This window comes from Acanthochromis polyacanthus, chromosome 3, assembly GCF_021347895.1.
Source record: "Acanthochromis polyacanthus isolate Apoly-LR-REF ecotype Palm Island chromosome 3, KAUST_Apoly_ChrSc, whole genome shotgun sequence".
NCBI classification, from domain to species: domain Eukaryota; kingdom Metazoa; phylum Chordata; class Actinopteri; family Pomacentridae; genus Acanthochromis; species Acanthochromis polyacanthus.
In genome coordinates, this window is record NC_067115.1 from 22206482 (window position 1) to 22231573 (window position 25092).

General features: G+C 40.5%; 1 protein-coding gene across 8 annotated transcripts in view; it reads left to right on the plus strand.

Moving 5' to 3' along the window:
* Positions 1 to 25092, plus strand: part of grin2bb (glutamate receptor, ionotropic, N-methyl D-aspartate 2B, genome duplicate b) — a 116106-nt gene that overhangs the window by 61760 nt on the left and 29254 nt on the right. For all 8 annotated transcript variants that reach the window (XM_022190651.2, XM_022190648.2, XM_051945143.1 and 5 more), the window contains 3 exons: positions 6713 to 6856; positions 9797 to 10067; positions 12366 to 12558. In XM_022190651.2, the coding sequence (XP_022046343.1) occupies positions 6713 to 6856; positions 9797 to 10067; positions 12366 to 12558 (608 nt within the window). The remainder of the gene's footprint in view (positions 1 to 6712; positions 6857 to 9796; positions 10068 to 12365; positions 12559 to 25092) is intronic.

Here is a 25092-nt window from a genome sequence, read left to right on the forward strand (position 1 = left end):
GAAAAAACAGTTTTTAATTTGGCTTCACAGATAGTTTTTTGTTTTGTTTTGTTTTTTTGCCAAGAGTTTTTTAGAAATTAAAGCTTCATTGCAGTAGAGATCAGTACTTTTTTTTTTTATTGTGAAGCATCATAGAACAATGACATTTAAATAAGTCAACAACGAGATGTCTCTCTAAAATATTGTCTGTGGTTAATCTGGATAATCCACAAATTCATCCTCCTAACACGCAACCAAACCTCCCTCAGACAATTATGTCCAGAAACCTAAAAGAAGGTCTCGTTCTCTTTAAATTATTTGGATGTTTCATAATAAATTAATCGAGTTTTTTGCTCAAATATACATGAATGTCTAAATGCTGTTTTTAAAACCCTCTCTTCACAGCCACGATTAGAATTCTGGCGGAGAAACGTTTGAACATTTTATTTATTTATTAGTCTGCTGGTTTAAAGTGGTTACATATGAACTGAGAATATTGGACAAACCTTTAAAATAACTAGCATGGGCCAGTTTTCAGCTGTGGATATGCACATTATTGCTCTCACGGATTCATGCAAAGTACTTGAATGAATACATTTGCCATGATATTAGCATCCTTAATCATAGCCACAGCTTTGTGCTGAAGAAGTGGTCCTCATGCTAAATGTTTTCACTGCATTGTGTTCATTATTTACAGTAAACATTGTTTTTGAGACGTAGTGCTGATGTTGTTTATGTTCATCTACCCACAGTTCTGCTTAGAAATATCTCATAACCTCTGCAACTGTACTAGGATAAGAATTTTTTTGTGTACTGTACCCTTAAAGGATTAAGCTGCCATTAGTCAGTGTTTTTCATACAAATCCCATGAAATGATCAAAACATTCACCTGTCAGTGCTTTCCAATTAACCAACTCTATTGTTCTTACCAAAGAGGAAACCCTTGAAAGTGGGTCTTAAATTTTTTATTTCATTTTTTTTTAAGGCTCAGTAATTCCCTCAAGCAGCTTGGTACTGTCAGCAGACATTACTCAAATAAGAGCAAACAGTGCATTTGTGTTTTCAGCTGTGGATTAATACACATTTAGAGCACATTTGGTTGCTATTTAGGGCAGTAGAACTGTGTTTGTGGGCCTGACTGAAAATTAACTGTAGCGGTCACGTTCGTTCTTAGAAAGCAGCATGTCACTTGAAAAATGCATAACAAAGTGGCTCAGTTGTGCTCAGTGGCACAGAAGAATAATCTGGCTGCAAAGACTGCACTTTACTGCAAGGTTACGGTGCCAGGAAAAAGTATTCACCCCCTTGGAAGTTTCCCCCTTTTATTACTCTTCAAGACTGAATTGTGTCTCATTTGGCTTTTTTGAAAACAGTTTACAAAAAATGTCTCGTTCATGTCAAAGTGGAAACCGATTTCTACCTGTAGGCTATAATTAACGCTTTAAAATGTAAAAATAAGTCACTGCATTAGCCTTCCTCCCATTAAAGTGATTCACCTAATTCAGTGCAGGTGCAGCCAGTTGGTGCCAGAAGTCATCACATATTTACTATAATGGAGTTCGTCTGATTGCAGTGAATGTGTCTCAAGTGACTGTTGTAAAAAGACATCTATATCTGGAACGCGCAGTCACTGGTGATTCAGTTCTTCCGGCTATAATTACACTGTAAAGACAGAAGAACACTTCAAGCAACTCTGAAAAGGTTATTGAAAAGCATAAGTTGGGGATGGATTCAAGAAAATTTCAAAGTCACTGAGTGTCTCTTGGAGTACAGGTAAATCCATCATTAAGAAGTGGAAGGAATATGATGCAAGCATAAATCTGCCAAGAGCATGCCGTGTTTAAAAACTGAGTGACTGTGCAACAAAGAGACTAATGAGGGAGGCCACAAAGACACCCATGACTCCTCTGAAGGAATTACAAACTTCAGCGGCTGAGATAGGAGAGACTTTGCAAACAACAACTGTTCTTCACCAGGCAAACATTTATGAGAGAGTGGCAAAGAGAAAGCCAATGTTAAATAAAACAAATTTTAAATCTTGATTAGCATTCACCAGAAGACGCGTGTGAGACTCTGAAATCAACGAGATAAGGTTCTTCCGTCTGAAGAGACCAAAATAGAGATTTATGGCCATCAGACTTGACAGTTTAGTATACACCAAACACTGTCATCCTCACCTTGAAGCATGGTGGTGGCAGCATCATTTTGTGGGGATGCTTCTTGGCAAGAAAGCTCCAGAAAGCCTGTAATAGGTAAAGGTAAACAATGAATGCAGCAAAGTATAGGAAAACCATGAAACACAAACTGATGTTAGACCCTCCAGAAAAACGCAGGCTAAAATCCTTGATTATGTGAATAAATATGCGGCATTTTTATGCCATTTTAGGCGGGGAAATTGCAGAAAGTTGCAAAGTATGCAAGTTGTGAAATATGCAAAAATATGCAAAATATGTAAGAACTGGGAAAAAAAAGTGATTCTGCTCCTACATCCTGTTACCAGGCTACCACTGAATGAAAAAGAGCAATATAAAGATAAACAGACATACTACATGCAAGACACATCACAGTAAGTGCTGCCAATGTTTCATTTATTATCAGCTTAAGCATGACTTAAACATTCCTCACAAATTTCTCAGGTTGATTTTCTTCGGTGCTCCAGAACGATGTTGCCCGGGGTGCAAAAAAGTTTCGCTCCACTTTTGTGCAGTAAATCTGGGTACTGTTTTGCCTGGTCTCTGGCTGAAATATTCGTAGGTAAATGTGATCTTTGAGCATTCGCCATTCTTGTTTTTCGTCTCTGAGCGCCACGCTCCGCATCAGCTCGTGCTTCTAGTGTGAATGCGCGAACTGATGACGTCAGGCCGGGCGTCACATAAAAACTCACTCACAACTCCATTTATATTGGTTATAGTTTGCTCATTTTATGCGGAAATTGTGAAATCAAGCGGGACCCGCATAGTTCTCTTTATTTTTCGTGGAAATGTGAGATTCTTGCGGGAATTATGCGCTGTTTTGCGGGGATTACGCGGTCTTTAGGGAAATAATTGACCCCCGCATAATCAGCGGCATTTTGGTGATTAATGCGGGAATTCATGCGATTGCATAATCGTGTTTTTCTGGAGGGCCTATGATGTAGTCCGCAAGAGAGCTGTGATTTGGGAGATTTGTTTTCCTGCAACACAATGACCTGAAGCATACAGCCAAAGCCACAGAAAAGGTTTAAAGACAACAAGGTGAATGTTCTGGAGTGGCTGATCAGAGCCCAGACCTCAATCCAATTAAGAATTTGTGGCTAGACTTGAAAAGGACTGTTCACTAATGATCCCTGCGCAACCTGACAGAGCTTAAGCAATTTTGCAAAGAAGAATAGGGTAAAATTGCAGAGTGTGGATTTGCAAAGCTAAGTGAGATCTGTCCACACAAGCTCAATGCTGTAATTGCAGCCAAAGAATAAATACTGATTGGAAGGCTTGGAGTCCTTATGTAACCATATTTTTAACTGACGTTTATTTCTAGGAATCTTATTTCACTTTGACAGGAGTCTGTTAATGTAAATTCTTGTCAAAAAAGCCACATTAAATTATCCACGATTCAATGTTGAAAGCAATATACTTCTAAAAAGGATTAATAGTTTTTTTTAAGGCACTGTACAATTACAATTCATTTGAGAGCTTTCATGGAAACTGCTGACATCGAGGAAATAGGGAATATCACCAGCGTCATCCTTTAAAGCCTGCCAGAGGTGTCAGCATGGTGAACAGATGGAGGTGTGTATAAGGAACATAATAATGTCAGACTAAATTGCATGTTGCAGTCATCACTATTCATTTAAAACTTGGCACGTTGAAGCTGAAAAGAGACAATGTTGGATTTTGATGGGAGCTTGAGGTTAGAGGTGAATGGCGCATTAGCGGTCAGTCATGTGTGAGGATTCACCTTCATTACCTCCCTGAATCGAGTGGAGTGTATGTAATGTCCCTGTAAGTAATACGTCAGAGTTCATTCACACACACCCACACACACACGCACACACTTTCCTTCCCCCTCATTTACAACACTGCCAATCCCTCCACCGTCGCTTGACACTGCAGTGCTATTACCATATCATTTCAGTGAAGAGTAGGTAGCACATCCTGTGGGTAAAAAAGTGGAGGAAGGGGGAGACGAGCTTTGATGTAGAGTGGAGGGAGCACACCTAGCCCGAGGAGTGCTCATCCTCCTGCATGACTAACACGTATGACTGATTGCACATGTGGATGGCTATGCACAGTTCCCATATGTGTATGAATTCACGTGACCATCTGATTGATTGCAAGCATACATTGTGTGTCAGTGCATGGACGTGTCAGTTGTTCCAGAGTGGAACATAGAATAAGCAGTGAAGAGGGAATCCTTCAACTTTAACTTTTAATTATATTTCAGAGTTCAAGGGATAAGTGAGAGATAGCCGATGTGCTTTTCTGGGTGCTGCTGAGGGTGTTAGATTTCACCCAGATTTTAATCACAGACTTTGTGTAAACAGAATATTTTGGGCTGATATGCCTGTTTGAGTTCATTTTGAGAGTTAAATGAGAGGAAGGTTGTGCATAAAGTGAAGAGCTGATGCTATCCATCCATGCATTATCCATACACCACTTAATCCTCATTAGGGTCACAGGGGACTGGAGTCTATCCCAGCTGGCTTAGGGTGCAGGCAGAGGACACCCTGGACAGGTCACCAGTCTATCACAGGGCTACAAATAGAGACAAACAATCACACTCACATTCACACCTACAGACAATTTAGAATTATCAATTAACCTGAGCACGTTTTTGGACTGTGGGAGGAAGCCAGAGTGCCTGGAGAAAACCCACTCATTCACAGGGAGAACATGCAAACTCCATGCAGAAAGATCCCAGGCTGGGACATGAATCGGGGATCTTCTAGCTGTGAGGTGATGGTGCTGATGCCTAAGCTAATAAACTCCAGTGCCCAGACTGTATTTGGTCATTAGATCTGGAAATATTGCATAGTAGTTCTCAAGATCACTATTCTAGGACCCAACAATGTAAAACGATGGTCACATAAGTGACAACTTGTGGTTTTAAAGATTTATTCCACCCAAAAATACCGAATTGAAGATAACATTAAATTAATCAGAAATACAGTTTAGACATTGTTAATGTGGTAAATGACTATTCTAGCTGGAGACAGCTGATTTTTAGTGGAATACCTACATAGGGGTACAGAGGAACATTTCCAGCAACCATCACTCCTGTGTTCTGTGTTCCTGTGTGTGTTTGATAGCTAGTCCTATTGAAAGGCGAAAATGATTAGAAAACCCTTGTGCAGTTATGTTAACACATGAATAAAAGTGTGAATTTTCTTGGAAAACATGAAATTGTCTGAGTGAGCCTAAACTTTTGAACAGTAGTATATATATATATATATATATATATATATATATATATATATATATATATATATATATATATATAAAAAGCTAAAAAGATATACTGTACATGACACCCACCCCAACCACAAACAAATAAAACTTAACGCTTGTTCTTATTGTCATCCATGTGGACCTGAAACAGCGTAAAAACAAGGGTCCCAATGCAGCCTTCTCCACTGCAGACACCACTTCAAATGCTGGACAGACAGAGTTAATTAAGTCCATGACTAGAGTAGGATGTGATGTTGCCTGAGGCTGTGTACATACTGTATGTATATACTTGTTTTATGTGTATATATTTTAATTCAGGCTGTTTTTGGTAGCCTTTTTCAGACATCTGCCTATGGGTAATTAGTAGTAAATGTTAAAACTGCATGACACCCTTTTAAAATGGCGATATTAACATTTAGCTCAAAGAACTGTTGTACTCATGTCCATGCTCAAGGGGATGCCAGCAAGGCTTTAGCCTCTTGATCTCATTTTATTTTGGCCTCAGTCAAACCGCTGGTGTTAATGTTCTCATCTGACTCATTTGAATCTACACATTTTATGTGTAGACTGTGAAATATTTTTTAAAAATTGCCAGTGCTGAAGCCTGACCCAACACCTCCAGCCATCTTTCAACAGTATGTCTCATCCTGGACGAACTGAACACCACTGACACGACGCTGTTCTCATTACAGCCTCTCTTCCACGTCGCCTTTAGCTACTTAACATTTGCAAATAATCCATCTCGACTTTTGTGTCCCGATGAGCTGCTTGGCAGTTTTACATGGATGACTGACCTGCCCTTGACCACTTCATGCCACCAAACAGGCTTCGAGAGCTTCTTATTCTGTGTCTGTTTTCTCACTTCCTATAGAAGAAAATGTTTTGACATAAATATCTGACCCCAATTTTGACACCCTACAGTAAATGTCACTGAACCATCTTTCCTGTTGAGCTCTCTGTAGCATACTAAATGTGCTAAGATAGCTTTCTGAGGGCTCTTTGATAGTGAATGTCACCTTGTCTGTGTCTGAATATTCATAAGTAGTGCAACTGTTGCACTGGAGTAAAACATCATACTTACTTAATATTAATGAAAAATATTGCAGTATCCTTGCATATTCTGCCGTGCAGTCACAGAGCATGAACAGAAAAATGGAAAACTCAGCTACAAACAAGACTATATTTGTTCCCGAGGCTTGCAGGAGCTGGACACGCTCCATAATCATCTGTGCCCTACCTTCCAGTTCTCTCTCATGCTGTATGACTCATGACCTTGTTTGCTGATTGGCTGTGTCTCTGGTTTCCAGGACGACCACTCCATGTTTTTCCAGTTTGGGCCATCTATCGAGCAGCAGGCCTCCGTCATGTTGAACATTATGGAGGAATACGATTGGTACATCTTCTCCATAGTCACCACATACTACCCCGGTTACCAGGACTTTGTCAACAAGGTAAATAAACACACCTCAGCACTCTGGTGAGGACATAAATGTAAAATATTTACTGAGTATTCAGCACGTTTTCTCTACAGTCAAGATAAATGTACTACCTTTCTGTGAAATATATGGCTTGGCAATAAGTTGAGGCCACAAAATAAGGAGGGATAATAATGCAAAGATAAATGTATTCCTTTGATAAGAACTGACTCCAGAAGCAGCAGGATGCTTATTAGTTATAAAGCTAATGGCCGTAAAGTTTTTCAGCCATGGATTCAAATGACAGATTCGGTTTTGCTCTGGATCCCAGGCACATTAGATATTATTACTTTTGTTTTTTGGGGACCCATTATGGGAGGCCTGACGTTACTGTGCTTCCTTTGATAAGATGTACATCTTTATCTTCATAGTTTTCCTTTTTTTATTTTGCAGTTTATTTATTGAGAAATATGTATACTTAGTGAAATGATCCTAAAAAAAACCAACAGTTTCTATGAACATGATTGTCTGGTTTTGAGTCATGATTTCAAGCTTTTGAAAATTACAAGCTTTGGCAGAGTTTGATATACAGTAAGTGGATAGCTAGTTCCATTTTCTGATTGCTTTAATGGAAAAGGCAGATTGTCTGAACATGTCCTTTTAAATCCAGTCGCTCACTGACACTTCAGGCTCCTTATCTCCAGGGCTGAGAGCAGACTCTTTAAAGGACTTGGTATGTGATCGTGAGTAACTTTGAACATCAGACACACATCTGCGAAGCATAGAAAAGTTATTGAAAGTCGGTTAATCATATTTCGTGCTAATATTGCAGCAATGACAGTGTCTTTCCTTTGAACAAAGTTAAAGTAACAATCTGGTTTAAACGAAAAAAAGCATCCTGCATATTAATGTGAAAGAGGATATTTAGTGCCCATACTCCTCTGAGGAGCTTTTCATACTTGTCAAGTTGACTTTTGCCCCTTTCAGACCTGAACTCCTTTCTGTTGGCTTCATGCCTAAATGAGCACCCTGCTCACTTTTTTGTCAAAGCTGCGACGGGAAGCTTACTAAGTCGGACCTAATAACATTTTAGTATCACTTTCAACACAGTGCAAGTCTGAACTGCCTGCCATCGCATTAAGAAACAGGCATGTGTTCAAGTTATGCAAAGCGAGTTGTGTCAGGCTTTTTACACATTTCAGAACAAATACTGATCTAAAAGTATCAGAGAGCACAAATGACAGAATTTTAGAAACAGTTTCACATCCATTACAGACCAAAATGTCCTTAAAATAAACTGTATTGCAGACTCTTAACAGGCCAGGTTAATGAGACTCACCAATAATGAAATGAATGTAATCAGGGTTGAGATGAAGTGTTAACAGGTACTGAAGCTGGTTCTGTTGCTTCCAGCTGTTTATAGGAGTCTTTGCTTGGATTTTATCAGCATCAAACAGCAGTAGGATTAACACTGGCATCTCCTGATAAATAAAGCTGTGTGCTTTTACACATGTAGAATAACACTGGTACCTTTGTCAACTACTTATAATTTGGAATAATCTTTAACTGATTGGTATAAACTTATGCACAGTTCTTTGTATACATCAGTTGTCATGCAGAAACAGGAAAAAACAAACAACAAAACAAGTAAATGACCGTCAAATGTTTCTTTGGGATATAATAACTAGTTTGTCCTATCCTAGCTTAATTAAGCTTTTGTTCACTGGCCTGAGGTCACTAAGCTTCCTAGCCAAGGTCTTTATCACAGTGCTCTTTTACTAGCTAAACTACCACAATACTCTCCACTTACCAACATCAAAGTGCCCGCCTCCTCAAGTCACTACAGTACTAAGCATTAAGAGGCTCCACCTGGTGGTGCAACCAGATACTACAGCAAATTGAGAATACTTGAAGTGTGTATTATCTTGGAAAATGATGTCAGGCATAGGCGAATAGTAAATATAAAATGATCCAAATTGGATCATTACACCTCTACTTAAAATTTTAACTTATCCCCGACATGGAGACAGAATCAATCAGTTTCTAACAGCAAATGACACTGTGTACTTTGCTTCACTTCAGACATGAGAGCTATCACACGGAGATACAGTTTGTCTGATGCAGTTAAATCACTTGTTCATTTGCAGCCCTCTTCAGTCCTGACCTCCATCACAGCATTCTTTGTGTTTCCCTTATCTGAAAAGTGCTTTTATATCAACTGACTAACATCATCTGATATCGTTTATTGTCCATACTCCATCAAAACATTTTCAACACAAACAGCTCAAAGCCTCAGTGACTTCAGCAGCGAGAAAAACATAAATCAGTTCATATTTCTGTGGCCACTTATTACCAGCATCAAAAATCTCATTCCGTTCTACTGTCCTCTCCCAAGCAAACATCAAACATACAGATCAAAGTTTTTTTCCTCATCTTTGCAAAAACAAAAGTGTTGTAATGGGATATACTGCACACAAAGTGCTTTGCTTTGTCTGTTGTTTAACTTATACAACTCCCTTTGAATTGATTTCCTTAAGGGACAGTTATTATTCTCTGACCCTGAAACACAAAACTAAAATATTTCTTTCATCTAAATGCCCCATTCAAATTAAAGATCCACAAATATAAATTTGGAGAGAGCCCTTAAAATGACTTCTTGCCGCATTGGTTACAGGTCACCACAAAAATCTCAGCCTGACTCTATTTCCCAGAGTTTCGTTCCATGTGTGAGAATGTAGCCGTGAGATTTGGGGGAAAAAGATTACCTAATCCTGCTCTTGTTAAGTGTTTTTTTTTTTTTTTTAAATAAAGCTGCTGCCTTTTCCAAAGAGATGTGTAAAGACAAACTGTTTGCCAATCTGGGGGCTGGAGGAGGAGACATCTCAGTCAGTTTTGTTCCAGTATCTCTCCTTCACAGCTCCACGGCAAGTGTTCAGCCCACACTTTTTCAAATAACCTCCTCCTTTTTCTCTCCAGGTCCGCAGCACCATCGAGAACAGCTTTGTAGGCTGGGAGCTAGAAGAAGTCCTCCTACTGGACATGTCAGTGGATGATGGAGACTCCAAGATCCAGAACCAGCTGAAGAAACTGCAGAGTCCTGTCATTCTCCTCTACTGCACAAAGGAGGAGGCCAGCACTATTTTCGAGGTGGCTCATTCTGTGGGCCTCACAGGTTACGGCTTCACCTGGATTGTGCCGTCGCTGGTGGCCGGTGATGCAGACCATGTCCCCTCTGTCTTCCCTACAGGTACAAACAAACACCAGATCAGTGAGAGGTGTTCAGAACTGAACAGACGTCACATTTTTTAAAGTATCTTACCATTTTTAACTGAACAAAAGACGGTTAATTAAAGCTTGCAATCGAAGTCACATCAACATCTATTTGTAATACTAGCAGTTTTAGAAATAATAAACCTTGCTTTGTGTCGTTGCAAAGATGTTTTGGGTGGGAGTTTTTCCTTTTCTACCTGAAATGCCTGAGGATATAGGATGCCTAGGGTTATTTTGGGTTTAAACACAATCCCACCGATGACTTTTTGCATCAGACACATCATTTCATATATATTGTAGATGCTGCCAGACTTTTCACTAATGTGTTCATTTTTTCCCATCAGAATCATCTATTTATAGTTTAGCAGTGGAAAGATTTTACACTTGACATCCGGAATCATAATATTGGAGATAAGGGAAGGTCAAGGGCTGGTTAAGAGAAAGTATTTAATCTGGAGTCAGTTCTTAACATTTCCACAGCCAGCTAACGGCTCCACAGCGGTCCCAACATTTTGCATGTTGCACCACCAGTTGTTACGTCATTGGCCAGGGCCAGGATTATTGTGACCAGCAAAACCAGCTCAAACTTTCCCATTTTTTAAAACTCAGATGAGGAGGAGAAACCTGAGCTTCAGTACTGGGGTGAAATTGAAGCACCGTTGCGTGAAAAGTCGATGAGGTCATTATTCGTCTAATTTTCTCTGCTGTTCGATGTTCTAATATCACCAGCTGATGTTCATAAACGCCGGTGCACAGAGAGGCATTCGCACGCACTCACTGCCGTTTGCAGTGTCGTTTATCAATGCTGCCTGGTGATATTAAAACACCAAATGGCGGGCAAAATGAGACGAATAATGACCTCAGCGGCTTACCAACAGTGGTCCGTGGGAGAGACAAACTGTTTCTTTGCACTAAGGCACTCGATAGAAGTTCAAAGTAATGAGCCAGGCGTTTAAACAGACGTGTACAGTGACATAAGAACGTGACTATATGGTGGATCTATATCCTGTGGAAAAGCAAATCGGTTCTTAGAGGGCTTGCAAGCTGAACCAAAGCAGAATTATCCCCCAGTTTGCATCCATGGAAAGAAGGTATCACTGTTTGCAATTTAAACAAACAGCAAATGCTATAGAACTTAAATGAAAAATGGTGTTGAAAATGTCTGCGTCTCATTTTTTAATTTCTATTTACCGATCCCGTCTTTTTATCTTGTATTACATTATTCTGTGGCAAGTTCTCGAAGAACTTTGCACTGAAGTGTGGGCACAAGTGACAGATGGGCTGGTTTGCATATATGCAAATGCTCTCCAAGTGTATTTGCAGTGCACTTTGGCAGTGAGTGAAGGGATGCATACTGATTCCTGTTAACCTCAACTAAGTAAGCTTATAATTTATTTGGGCGCGAATTTCATCATATTTGATCATTTGATGTGTACTCATTTTGCAGCATCTCATGAATGTGATTAGATATGTATTGTGGCTCTCTGTTCTAATAATACTCTGTGGCTTTGTCCCACTGGAGTCCATTGTTGACTGAATTTCCAGAGATGTTGTTTTGAAAATATTTCTCCAAGGCACAAGGTCATTTTACAGTAGGTCGCCCAAGAATACTTTCATTCACCATTTACATTTTCTCCTGTCGTGCCATTTGCTTGAGCAGGTAAATAAAATATTAGATTTTTAAAACTGAAACCAGTAGGAACATAAACGCTGGCTGAAAATGCAGGATTGTCTTTTTCCAATACCTTTACACTACAGGTTTCAAATGTGAACACATAATCCAAACCAGTTGTGGAAAATGACCTGAAAGCACACGCGTTTATGGCGTGAGGAATGGATGTTGACATCCGATAGCCGGCAGTTTCTCATTCTTGGAAAGCCAAGCATAACAGAGTGAACTGAGGGATGATCAGAGTCTCAACCGACATCCATATTCAGCTTTTTTTTCCCCCAACCTGTATGAGAATGTTTTAGGTGAATGGTGGCACTTGGCTCAGAAGAAATTAGAACAGTGTAGATATAATTGCTCTCTTAATTTTGTCTGTGTTTTGTCACATTTCAGCCTCCTCTTAAGTGTTTCCATTTCTGTATATCTTTTCCCCCTCTGGGTATTTTTCACGGCACTCCGCCTATTTGTATCCTTCCTCACTTTCTCACACTGTTCTGTCTCTCCCCCTCCTTTTCATCTTGTCTTATATTTCCTTCTGCTTCTTCTTTTCCCTCTCTCTTTCCATACATCCATTCCTCTCACCTCATCTCTCTCTCTCTCTCCCAGGGCTTATCTCTGTGTCATATGACGAATGGGACTACAACATCGAGGCCAGGGTACGTGATGCAGTGGCTGTCATCGCCACGGCAACCTCCACCATGATGTTGGACCGGGGACCACACACCCTGCTGAAGTCGAGCTGCCTCGGGACGCCTGACAAAAAGAGCTCAAACACCGGCCACTCCAAGGAAATACTGAAGTGAGTCAATGCAAAGGAGGGGAGATGGGGCACAGAAGCTGGGAATGCACAAAAACAAGCCTGAAAATGTGAAAGCAAAACCACACCCCATAGCAGTCGTTGTCCAACCATAGTTAAGCCGCTGTAGCAGCAGACGTGTCACGGTTTGGATTTGTGGCATTGTGCATGGAGCTGTGGCGAAAGTGCTTGTGAGATAAACAAAAGTGCAAGGAATGGATTAGAGGATTAGACCACATGTCTATGTACGCTAGCAGGAGCTGCAAATGTTAGCGTGTCAGGCTAACTACCTTCAGCAGCGACCTAGCATTGTTTCCCAAGGCAAGGTCACTAGCAGCTGTATTATTTAGAGAGGTTACAGGTTAAGTTGGAACAATATGTGCTCATGGTGAAATTTCAGGATTTATTTGTTTCTGGGATGTGAAGCTTTTGTCTCAGTGTTGCCATTATGTGCATATTGAAGAGCCATTTACAGGGTTTTGCCATTTGTTGGTATTGATGTCTCAAGCCACCAGGGGCAGCTGGTCAATAGAGGGCGCTAGGGTGCCGCCCCCTCTGTCTCACATCATGTAGAGCAGGGGTGTCGAACTCCGTTCCTGGAGGGCCACTATCCTGCATGTTTTAGATGTTTCCCTCTTCCAACACATCTGATTCAAATGATCAGGCTCGTTATCAGCCTTCTGTTGAGCTTGATGATAAGCTGATCATTTGAATCAGGTGTGTTGGAAGAGGGAAACATCTAAAACATGCAGGATAGTGGCCCTCCAGGAACTGAGTTTGACACCCCTGATGTAGAGTCACAGCCCTTCCTTTAATAAAACGTTTTTAAAATTACATTTACATGTATATCCTATGTTTTTAACAAGCAAAATGGATAATAGAGCCTGTAGAGAGTTACTAAAATGTATAATTTGTATTAAAAAGTCAGTTTAGAAACGTCCGACGTTGTCTACAATTACTAATAGTGGACATATATGGCCGGGGCACACTCATCTTTCCCCATTGACTCCAGGCGTAAACTAACCTTTGGTTTCAACGCCGAGAAAATGAAGCCCGGATTTTGCTACTTCCTGGTCGCCGTTTTGGATTTTTTGGAGCCAGTGACATAAAAAGCGTCATCAAACAGACTGGACCGGAGAGCAACTAGGGGCAGGATTGGCTGAGAACTCTCTTATCCCGCCCACATTTTACCGCAGAGGCTTCTGTTGCTGTCTATCAAGTATAGCCACGCCCCCTGTCTCCGCCAACTTTAACGATTTATTTAAAATTCAGTATTGATTTATTTTAAGATCGGCCACCTGATCTCTCATTTTGACCATGAAAACTAACGGGAAAAAAATCCTGAGCTGTAGAAAATCAGTCTATCAAATTGTATTTTTTCCAAAAATGAATTGGGGTCTATGGAGAAAAAGCTTTTTGGAGCCAACCCTAGCGGACAGCGTGATATTGCAAGTTTTTGACACTTCCGGGTTGGCTTCAATTCTGGAGCCAGATGCTACGTCCACTATATATACAGTCTATGATTGACTCTCGTTATAACTTTGACATGTGCAGTTCGTTCCTCTTCAATACAAGAGATAGGAGACAGCAGGGCGCAGGCCTGTGCTGAACTGTCGCTCATCTTCAGCAACACAGAGTTCAGGAGTTGCAATGGTGCTGTGGCTCTGTACCAGCTCTTCATGAACAACAATCTTCAGGACACCTTCTCAGAGACTGTGTCTCTCCTGAAGATCCTCATCACAACTCCAATGACGACAGCTGAATCTGAGAGGTGCTCAGGGGCGGATTGAACGTTATTTCATTCGGTCGTTTGACCGAAGGGCCAGTCCACATGTGGGCCGGTGCGCTGGTATTTATTAAATAATTTTGTTTATTGGATGCCTGATGCCTGTATAGCTCATCGGGTTAAGCAGGTGTCCCATGTACAGGGGCTGGTCTCCAACGCAGTGGCCTGGTTTTGATTCCTGCCTGCGGCCCTTTGCTGCATGTCTTCCCCCCATTTCCTGTCACTCTTCACTGCGACTATCACAATAAAAAGGCAAAAAATAATAATTTTTGTTTATTTATTCATATGCGGCCGAATGGGATGAGCGTCCAACCATTCATCAGCCCTGTACAGGCACGCAGGCACGCAGGCACGCAGGCACGCAGGCCCACATGCGTCACACACACGCACGCTCAGCCCCGCACGGGCCCTGGAGGTGCTTCTCAACACTAAAAAGAATCAAGACCTTTCTCAGGAACACGATGTCGCAGGATCGTCTTAATGCACTGGCCATGCTCTCTATGGAAAAGAAACTTGTCAGGGAGACCCCAGATTTTAACCGTAGAGTCATTGAGAAGTTTGCATGTCTCAAAGACAGAAGAGCAAAACTTGCATACAAAAAATAACACAGATGTAGAGGTGCTGGCTTTAATCTGTAAAATGTGAGGATTTACTTTTTTGTCATTTAACAATGTAAATAGAAATGTTAGTTGACACAAGTGGCACTTTAGACTGAAAGCCTGTTGATTTTCATATGTTCTGAAATCTGAGGAATTACTGTTTTTCTTTATTTTCATTGTAAATATTTATTGTTCGTTGACAGAAGCACTTTGGGCTCAAAGCCTAAGATAAGATAGGTTTCATTTGTCACATGCACAGTTATACATAGTATAATGCCTAATGGTTTCAGTATTTTTTTTCAGGCAAAGTGACAAATTTTTATTGCTTTGATCTTAAATATGCAGATTTGCTGTTTTCTCATTGTCATTTAAGGTTGTTAATGTAAAAGTTAGCTCACAGAAGCACTGTCTGCTTTAAGCCTTATAGTTAGGGTTTTTTAACAAAATGTCCAATGTTGGTTTCACAGGTATGGATTTGTTTTTTATTATTTGAGTATGTAAATATAAATATGTTGTTCCAAAGATTTTGCTGGACAGAAGAAGCACTTGGCACTCTTTGAAGCTGGAAAAATGAATTGTTTCTTTTTTTACTTTTGAAGTAAAAAATAGATTTGCATATTTATACATTCTTAATTTGTTTAATTATAGAAAAGGAGATTTTAAGGGTTTGTGTGTACCAATTACACCTTATCTGGAGCAAATGATATCAAACACTGGGGAGATAAATTCAAATTCACTGGCTGGTAACATTTACGTGCATTTAATTGTCTGTTTGACTCAGCAGTAGTGCTTAGGTGTACCCTCATAGTGGTGCATAGTAATAGCACATCAAATGGCTGTGAACATAATTTACATCAATTCTTGTATTCCGGTGTTGCCGACTCTGCTATTTGGTTTGGTAAATTAAGTGGTCCCCCCCAAGAGAAAAATTCACCAGCCACCACTGCAAGCCACAGCTGTTAATCTGCAGCACTTAGGCCAACAATCATGAATTTCAGATGTCACTGTGTTAAGCTTCTCGTGTATCATGGAAGGACAAAGAGCTTCACAGGTGGGACAGAAGAAGAAGAAGAGTTAATTTTCTTTTCCCATATCAGGGTCAAAGTGCAGGATCGGCCATGAACAGGTAGGGTTAGCGCCTTGGTCAAAGGCTCAATGGCAGCTTGGTGTCACTGAGTATTTGAACGTTCGACCTTCTGATCAACCAGTGAGCCCCTCTGACTGGAATGTGTAATTCTCGGAGAAATTGCAGATTACAAGTCAGCACACATACAGTAGGAAGCTGGTGTTGAACTTGTGACCTTACCCACTCAGTCAACTGAGACAGTCACCACTAAGAATCTGAGGTTTTGGTTAAAGCTGCCAAATGTCCTTCAAGATGAACAGGTTTGCTTTACAATTGTATTATCTCGTCCACAACTTCAAATAAACAACCTGTACTTTTGATTAAATATTGTTTTGAGTTGGAGCCCAAGTCCAGAAAAAGACCGTCTCCCCGACTGACAAAATCATAGCAAATGAAAAAACGATGAGTCACGTTCTTCCAGCTTTGAAATTTATTTTTGTGCAGAAAATGAACAAGGCGTCATGCACAATGCAAGAAAATGGGCTTGACAAAAGCAGATAAGATCTTTTTTAATTCGTATGAATCAGAGCCAGAGGAACCGGCTGGTAACACAAAAAACATGGAAATTTAGATCTTTAGCTGCTGAAGCATGAATTATTAAAACAAATCCAGCAAATACGTGACCACACAGATGCAGCTCAATGTGGACGACAAACATGCACGAGCATTTACGCATTCCCTGAGGAGCCACAATTTGTTTTACCAGCCAATAGAAAACTTAAAACACCAGATGAACAGAGACGTCGGCTCTTAGACTTATAACAACTTCTTATCTTTATCTTAACCCACAGCCATCTTTAAAGGAAAACATCCTTCTTTTGCTCTTTCCCTGAACGTCCTTGTTTTTGCTTTATGGCACATTACCGAGCACGAGAGAGCATTGGTATTCAATAATTAATCCCCATTTAACTTCATAGGGCATGCTTTTACTGTTAACATTGATCAGAGATTCCACAGCTAATTGAATGCTCGGGGACAACTGGATTAATGAAAAAGGAGCACAAAAACAACAGCGGGGTTATCACCAGCACACAGAAACACACATGCAAACAGACGCACACACATGCTTTAGCATAGCATGGCATTTAGTTGCTCTAATAAAACCTCACTACTTCTGATGCCATCCTTTATTATAAATACAGTATTTTAAGCTCGCAAAAATATGCACGTCTGTTTTTCTTAGTCCCTGTTAAATGTTTTCTCTCTTTTTGTGTGTTTTCTCGCTGTCAGTTTGAATTTGAGGAATGTGAAGAAATGTTCCCTAACCTCCCCTGCCACTGCTGCATTAATCTCAGGTTGAGGTTGATTTATTATGGCAAAAAAAAAAAATTCGGTCTTTACCCTTGTTTCTGCGTTTAATATCAGGAGCACCTATTTGTGCCATCTAGGATTCAGCCACCAACAGGAGTGAGATAACACCACAGCCATGAAGAACACTCTCACACACTGGGGTTAGCTCTCAATCATCCTTCAGGCACACACCTGGGATGATACTGTGCTCAGTTGAGAGTGGTGTGTCTGAGTGTGTGTTTTCCAACCAACCATCCCATTTTTCTCCATTCGACAGAGCGAAGGTGGAGAATTTGGATCGGTGGATCTTGATGGCGACTCCGGGGACTATCAAGAGCCAAACACACAACCAGCATACACACACTACACACACATAGTATCCCCTATCCCTTCCCTTCACCCCCGGAGACAACAGCAATAATAAGGCCATATGTCTCTGCGTGGTCCTGTATAGCTGCAGGCCACAGTGGGCTGCATGCAAGCTGGATTAGCATGCCATCCTGTCAGCGGTGATGGACGTAGATGGGAGACCCCAATGAGTCACACTCTCAAATATGTTTAGGGGCTGCTTGACCTTATGAGGCACATAAAAACACACAAACGTGCATATATAAATACACCCATGCACCGCAAACGCTCGCACGCTGCAACACAACACAAATAAGGAAACACATCCACAGAGAGCTCTGGAGGCCATCCTTTGTGTCAGGGAGGACAGGAACGCTGGGATAATGAGAAAATGTGCTCCAAGTGGTTCTGGATGAGGCGCTAAGGGGCTTGTTTGTGTGTTGCAGGGAAAATGATATCTGTTATTTTTTTGTGTACGTGTCTAAATATTCATGTGTGCTCACATTTAAATGTCTTCTCAAATCCTTGTGCTGCGATACAAACAGCGCTCCGGTAAATGTGATGTAAGACATGATTAATATTTTGCAGCGAGCTTGCTTTCATGCAATCTGATGAGGCATTTGTTTGCTGCACACGCTGTTCGGCGGAGTTCAACAGAAAACCTTCTCTGCACGCCATCTGACACTCGCTGACTCTCATGCATGTGAGAGAAACATGTTCCTCTCCTCTTATTTCACCTTTAAAGTACGTAGCTTTTTTTTCCTGCAGCGGGAGAGCACTATTATTGCATTTCTTAATGGGCATAATAAAAGCGTCTGTCCAGTAAATCCTGTGTTTATTAGAAGGCGAGTGCTTCTGGGCTTTTAGAGCACGTATGAGTGAATCTTTTCGTCAGACCTGCGTTGGCATTGAATTGGTTCAGAGCATCAGTTGACACAGTTCTGTCGCCTGCACATTGTGTCACTCGCTTCCAATTTTTTTCCTCTTTTCATGTTTCTTTGCTTGCGTTCACATCGCCGGTCCTCTTTCTTTTCCGTCTCTCGCTCTGTGAAGCTCAGTCCTTTCTCCCTGAAAAGCTGTTTCAATTACATGAAGCTAAATCATTGAGTCAGAGAGTCATGGTGGCTCTTTTCCACACACCACCCCCTTCCTCCCTCTTTTTTTCTTCCTCCCACAAAAATGGTTGATCCTAATTTTCTATATATAAACACACCAAAAGGAGGGAGGATTAGTGTGTTTCGGGGCAGAATTCAACCTGAATTCAATCCCGCTGTTTATGACTAATTGCTGTAAAGGACTTCAAAAGGCCAGAGAAAATAGCCAATCAATATTTCACGAGGAATCACTGGAATATTCATTTATTGGACCAGTGAACACTAGCGCACATGTATAAACCAGTGTGTGATTTTCAATACCATATGTGAAAAATGTCTGACTGATTATCAGTGTGTTTTGTAGATGTATGAAATCCCTTTTTGATGATAACCTCAGTTTGTTTTCTATACTATGAGGAACTTTCATACTGATAGTAGTATTTGAGACTTAAAAGTTGTATGATAAGGAAATATGGAAATGATTATTTTTGTTCTTGATTGTTCTCTTAATTGTTTTGGCTTTACAATGACAAAAATCTCGCCACATGAACTTTGCTTTATTTGGTTTAAGGCCTTAGCTTCTCTACATATTCACATATGGATTCATTGTCGTTTAGCACATTGATAATTACAAAATATTGATAGAATGAGCGTTCCCTGTCAGACAACACTGAGAGCTTTGTTGTTGGCAGAGTTTGTTGACATGTGGGAGTCCCAAAGGCAAATACAATTTTGTAGCTACATTGCACTGTGGTATGTTGAGGCTTCTGTTAAGGAAGGCTTCTTTCTATATTTTACAAGCATGATATTTGTGCATGGTTTTTAAACCTCTTTGTAAATTCATGAACTTAGAAAGAAGTCTTTATTCGGGAAGACAGACATCAAACGAAATATTATCACGTTGTTTAAATGCGACAAATTAAGCAATAAAAGCACATCATTCATTTAAATGCAATGTATATGGTGAATAGCTATGCTTTAATGTTAAATTAAGTGTTTTTGGGGTTCTCTTTAATGTACCCTCCACAGTGTAAGATGTCTCCTGGAGCTAGGATGTTCATTTAAATGGGAAAATAGTGCATTAACATTTTTTTTCTCGCTTTAAGCTGCCTTTAGTCAACATGTTCCCCAAATTAGCATATTTCTGCTTTAAGTGCATCCATTCACTGGAATATACATCATCATTATTAGACAAACAAATGTGAATCGCGGCTTTATAAGAAGCATTGTCAACTAGTATGTGTTTCTACGTAAGATGAACAGTCTTATAAAGGTCAAATCAGCAAAGAAGCAGCTTATTACACGTAAAAGACACAAAATATGAAAAGCATGCCTCAGAAAAGTTTCAGTCTTAGCAGCATCATCAACACCATTCACTGACTGTGTAATTCTACAGACTTAAATTGGCTGTGAAACAGCCAGCAATCAGGAGAAACGCAGTTATTGGACTTTGCCTGTTGTACTCAGGTGCTTTGGCTAGTTGCCACCAGTAAAATGAGATCAGCAGCAGCATATGGATGCCTTTTTAAGAAGTTTTAGAAAGCTTTTCCATCTCAGCATGTGCCAAATTGACTATTTTTCCTCTATAAATATACTGTTTTTGCAAGGACTGTTCAGTGTGTAGAGGAGGTATGCATACCTGTTCCTTTATTTGAAAACAAATGTCTGATTAAAAAACCTTTTCTGACTTTACAAGCAGCCAGTGAAAAGAAAAGGATAAATATCAGTATTGGAGGTTTTCAGACTCTGGAAGGTCATTGTCCTCGCCTGTTGTGCCCTTGTTCACATTTTAAATGAGAGAGCGCTCTCTCTGATACATGCTCGCTCTCTCCAGACTCCACAGGTAGCTGTCTGATGTCTCCTGCTCAACAGGGGTCCTCATGGGCCCAGATCACATGGAGCTCCTGTGGACTCGCTTATTAAAGGCTGCAGCTCAAAGAGACACACAGCCTCACATCTCCACTGTGTGTAGTCCACATCACTAGTGTGTGTTTATGCCGTCAGAGCTGCACCACCAGCAATAAATGACTCAATAAATAAGCAATCAAATTTTTGGGGGGGTCTTTTAGAATCTGTATGCACAAATTGTACTTGCTTTTCAATATTTTGTTCCAATCTTGGGGGAAAAATGTGAAGAGTGAAGATTCAAGTCAAAACCCCAAATTTAAATTAAACAAGGCAGAAAGAATACTGTTTGAAAGCAGTTTGATATAAATGGCAGCAGATAATCAGATACTGTATATTCAAAACTATCTTAAACTATTTAATTAAGACACATGCTGAAGAAATCATGCTGAATAGTTACTATAAGATAACACATTATTTACAACCAGGCTTCAAATGCAAATTGTATTTCTCTTTTTTTTTAATAGGCTCAGTTGCAGTTTGATTGTATCTGCAGTCTCTCATTGTTCAGTTCAGGTATTCAGGTTTAAGTCACCACTGAATTCACTCAGCCCCTCTACAGATTGCAGAAGACATGTATATATCATATTTTGATATAATCAAATAAAACAAAATTCAGCAGCTTTTACTTAGTTTTATTAAAATCTGGTTTGATTTTTCTGAACTCTTAAACGGTAAACATAATATATTTTGGTTTATAAAGTCTGTTTTGCATTTTTATATTGTGTCAGCCATAGTTCTGTTTGTTCCTGCCTTTTGTGCAAAGCAGCTGTCTGCTATAAGCTCTTATCCAGCCGTAACCTGAAAATATTTTCACTGTGGTGTAATCACACATATCCCCAATTACGCTGCTGTCCTCGACTGACATAGCTCTTCCATCGTTTTTACTCCGCATTACCTTAGTTTGCCTGAGCTGACGGGCCTCCTCATACAGTCCCCGCTTCCATCCTCCAGAACCTGTAATGTGCAGCACACGTTTTATCAGCGACTGGTAACTCTTCAGAGGACGGTTTTCTGCAAATTATGAGTCACCCACACAAATCCAATACAGCATGTCCGTGTGTGTGTGTAGTATATGTGCACACACTTCCTTCCACAGAGGAGATATATATTTTTACATCCCTGCATTGCAGTGACAGAGAATTTGTGGCCCTGATTGCTTGAGAAGAAGAATTCAAGACATGAAATGGCTCTGAAATGCATTTGAAGAGATTTGAGAGAAAAAAAACACAGAAAAAGAGGGATTGTGTTCATTGTGCCATTGATGATTCATTGTCTCTGTAACGAAAAAATAAATTCCCCTCAGAGCCAGTGATTAGTTGGGGAACAGTTGGTGCATATGGCTGTGATGAATCCGCATGTGATTCTGTTAGCAGCTCTTCCCAGTAGTTATAATGTTTTTTTCTTTGCTCCCCTTCCACCAAAGTCAGAGGGAAATGCTGACACAAGGAGGGATCAAACAGCACATAAAAGCTACATCAATAGTACAGGGCTACAAAATGATAAACAGAGAAGCCTCCTCTGCTGTAAATTCACAGCGTGCATCAGTCTTTATAAAGGCGCAGGTTAATGTACGGGCAGATGAGTCCTATTGATGTGCAACTCGACGAGCTACTCAGAGGTTAGATGGAGTGATTGATCTGAAAGAGAACGACAGCGTGAGGGGAAGTGGGTAAACACTCAGATTTAGCCTGAAAAAAATACTCCTCTCCCTTTCTCTTTCTCTTTCTCTCGCTCTCTCTTTTAACCAGCCTCTCCTGGGCGAGATTACTGTTCCCATGGCAACGCAGCTGATTGCGTGAAAATTGCTGTGGTTGTGGGCGCCATGGCAACACATTGCATTACATTACCCCGTGTTCGGAGCCTTTCCTGTGTCCCCGTGTCGCATAGGCTCACACATGTCGCTGTCATGACGATGCATGCGCTCGCAGGGCGGCTACCGATCACAGGGGTTGCCATGGCGTCAGGGATGGCAACAAGTCGGACCTCCACCCACGCTGCCTTGATCTTTTTTTCCTCCCCTATACAAACTGAGATTATTCTTAGGAGGCTAATCCCATGTTACATGCGCATTACAGCACTTATAGTGTCCTAGCCAGCCTGTGTGCGGCAGTAGGCATTTCATGGAGGCTTGAGTCACATTATTGACTTACTCAAAGCATGTAACCTATTTAGATCTTTGTGTGTGTGTGCGTGTGTGTGCGTGTGTGTGTGTGTGTGAGAGAGAGAGAGATAAATATAGGTGAAGACACTACAGATAGAGGTACTGAATGTTCTAGTGGGAGGTACTTGCGATAGAATCTTGGGTAAGTTTCAGGCCCGTTGCTCATCTGTTGTCTGCATTTTTTTTGTTCACTTGTGAATAGATTTATTGTCCTTTTTTCACACTGTTCTCTTGCTTGGACATGCTGGTGGGTAAAATGTGCTCCTTTGAAAGTCTGCATACACACACACGCAAACACACGTAAACACACACTCTCACACACACACACACACACACACACACACACACACACACACAGCTCCTTACTCCTTGCATTCAGACAAGATATTTATTTCTCGGGTGGATTGTTTCAGAGGCAGAGCGTCTCCATGGTGATGGCAGCCCACAGATCAGGACAAGGAAGAGTGAGGGAAGAAGGCGGCGGGGAAAGAAAGAGAGATGATTCCAGCTTATCTGTCACTGTTGTACACTTGTTGACACACATTTATGCTGATATGTGCTCGCACAGGCGGTTAATACGCTCTCTTTCCAGTTCTCCCACCTTTCACTCCTGGTTTTTCTTGTTGCTCTCTTCCTTCACCCCCCCTTCGATATGCTTCCTCGTCTATCAGGTGCCATATGTTTCAAACTGGATCTGCTTGGTTGTAGTCCTCCAGCATAAAATATCAGGGTTATTACCGTTACTAATAGTATAGTGATAATAGGAAGAAAGATAAAGTGAACTGTGAAGAGGTTTAATCAAACAGCAAGAGCAATGTACACTTCCATACACAAATCTAACCTTTAGACATGCAATGAAATACATACAGATAAATGAGATGCAAACCTGATCATCAAGAATGAATTAAAACAGGCGTTTTCAAAAGATTAATGTAAAGCCAGTGGGTGTCAGATATTACACATAGCCCTCTCCAGATATTATTTTCTGATCTACGTACCAACACATTTCTCAAAAGGACATTTCTACTATTACACTGCCAAGTATTTGGGCTGAATATCTGATAGCACTGAGTCATTACCCATATTAGCAGTGTACTCGTTGTGACTGAAATGTTTTGGCTCAATGTTTCAGTGTTTGAGACATTTGAGAATATTTATATAAAGGGGTCCTTGATTTCGTGTGCGCCCTCAGACTATTTTACACTTGGAGTGCAGCAGTTCACCTTTTGACATCTGTACAAAGTTACCACCAGCTTCCACTGTGATAATAGTGCTGCATGAAAACTCCCCTCATGTTGTGTCGTAGCCTTTGAAGCTTCACTAATCGATATTTTTGTGTTAACAAAGTGAAAAAAGAACTGAGCAATAATAAAGCTCTTTCTACGGTGAGTTCATAAGGAAATGTTTTAGCATCTTTCAGCTCGTTGTTAAGATTGTAAGTTCCACTGCTTTCACAACAAAAGAGTCTGATATTTCACTCAGGAGGGAAAAAAAAGAGCTGAAAAGACTGAATATAGCATTAAAATTCACCTGGTAGCCAGAAAGTTGACTATAGATAAATAAATGCTTTATACTGATGCATGTGTAGTGGATCACATGATCACACAACAGCAGCTTCAGTTATAATATATCAGTGTTGTGAGTACAGTTTGTTGTGCTGCCTGACTATCCATAAAAAGCAAGTAAGTAGACAGAAATCTCCAGAACTGCACCATCTATTAGAGCCCGATTATGAACTTCCCAGTGGTTCTTGAGCAACTTGAGTAAGACCTCCAGTTTTGTTGGGAAAACTAACCAAATAGAAACTTAAAATTGTTACATTCCATCAAAATGTATGCATTATATGCTTGCAATAACCAGATTCTGGACAAAAAAAACAACAACTACAAATTCTGAGCTCATTGCTTCAACTGAGACTCATGCTTCAAAATTCTGGGACTATTCGGCTGAACTGCAGGCTGTGTTTATATGAAGCAGATCGGTGTGCAAGCAACTTAAAACCGTAAGCAGTAAAATATCTATGGTATGTAGCGGTGTCATTGTTTAAATATCAGTAACGTCTATGGGCACTTGACTTTGCATGTTGACTTTTCCCCCCATTTTTAACAAATACATTTTCTTTTTTGTATTGATTTATGGTTTTATAAATGTGTCATACGGCACAGAAGACATTTTTGAGTTCTCTCTCCTTCCAGCCATGATTGTGCTGTTTCCACAGAGGTGCA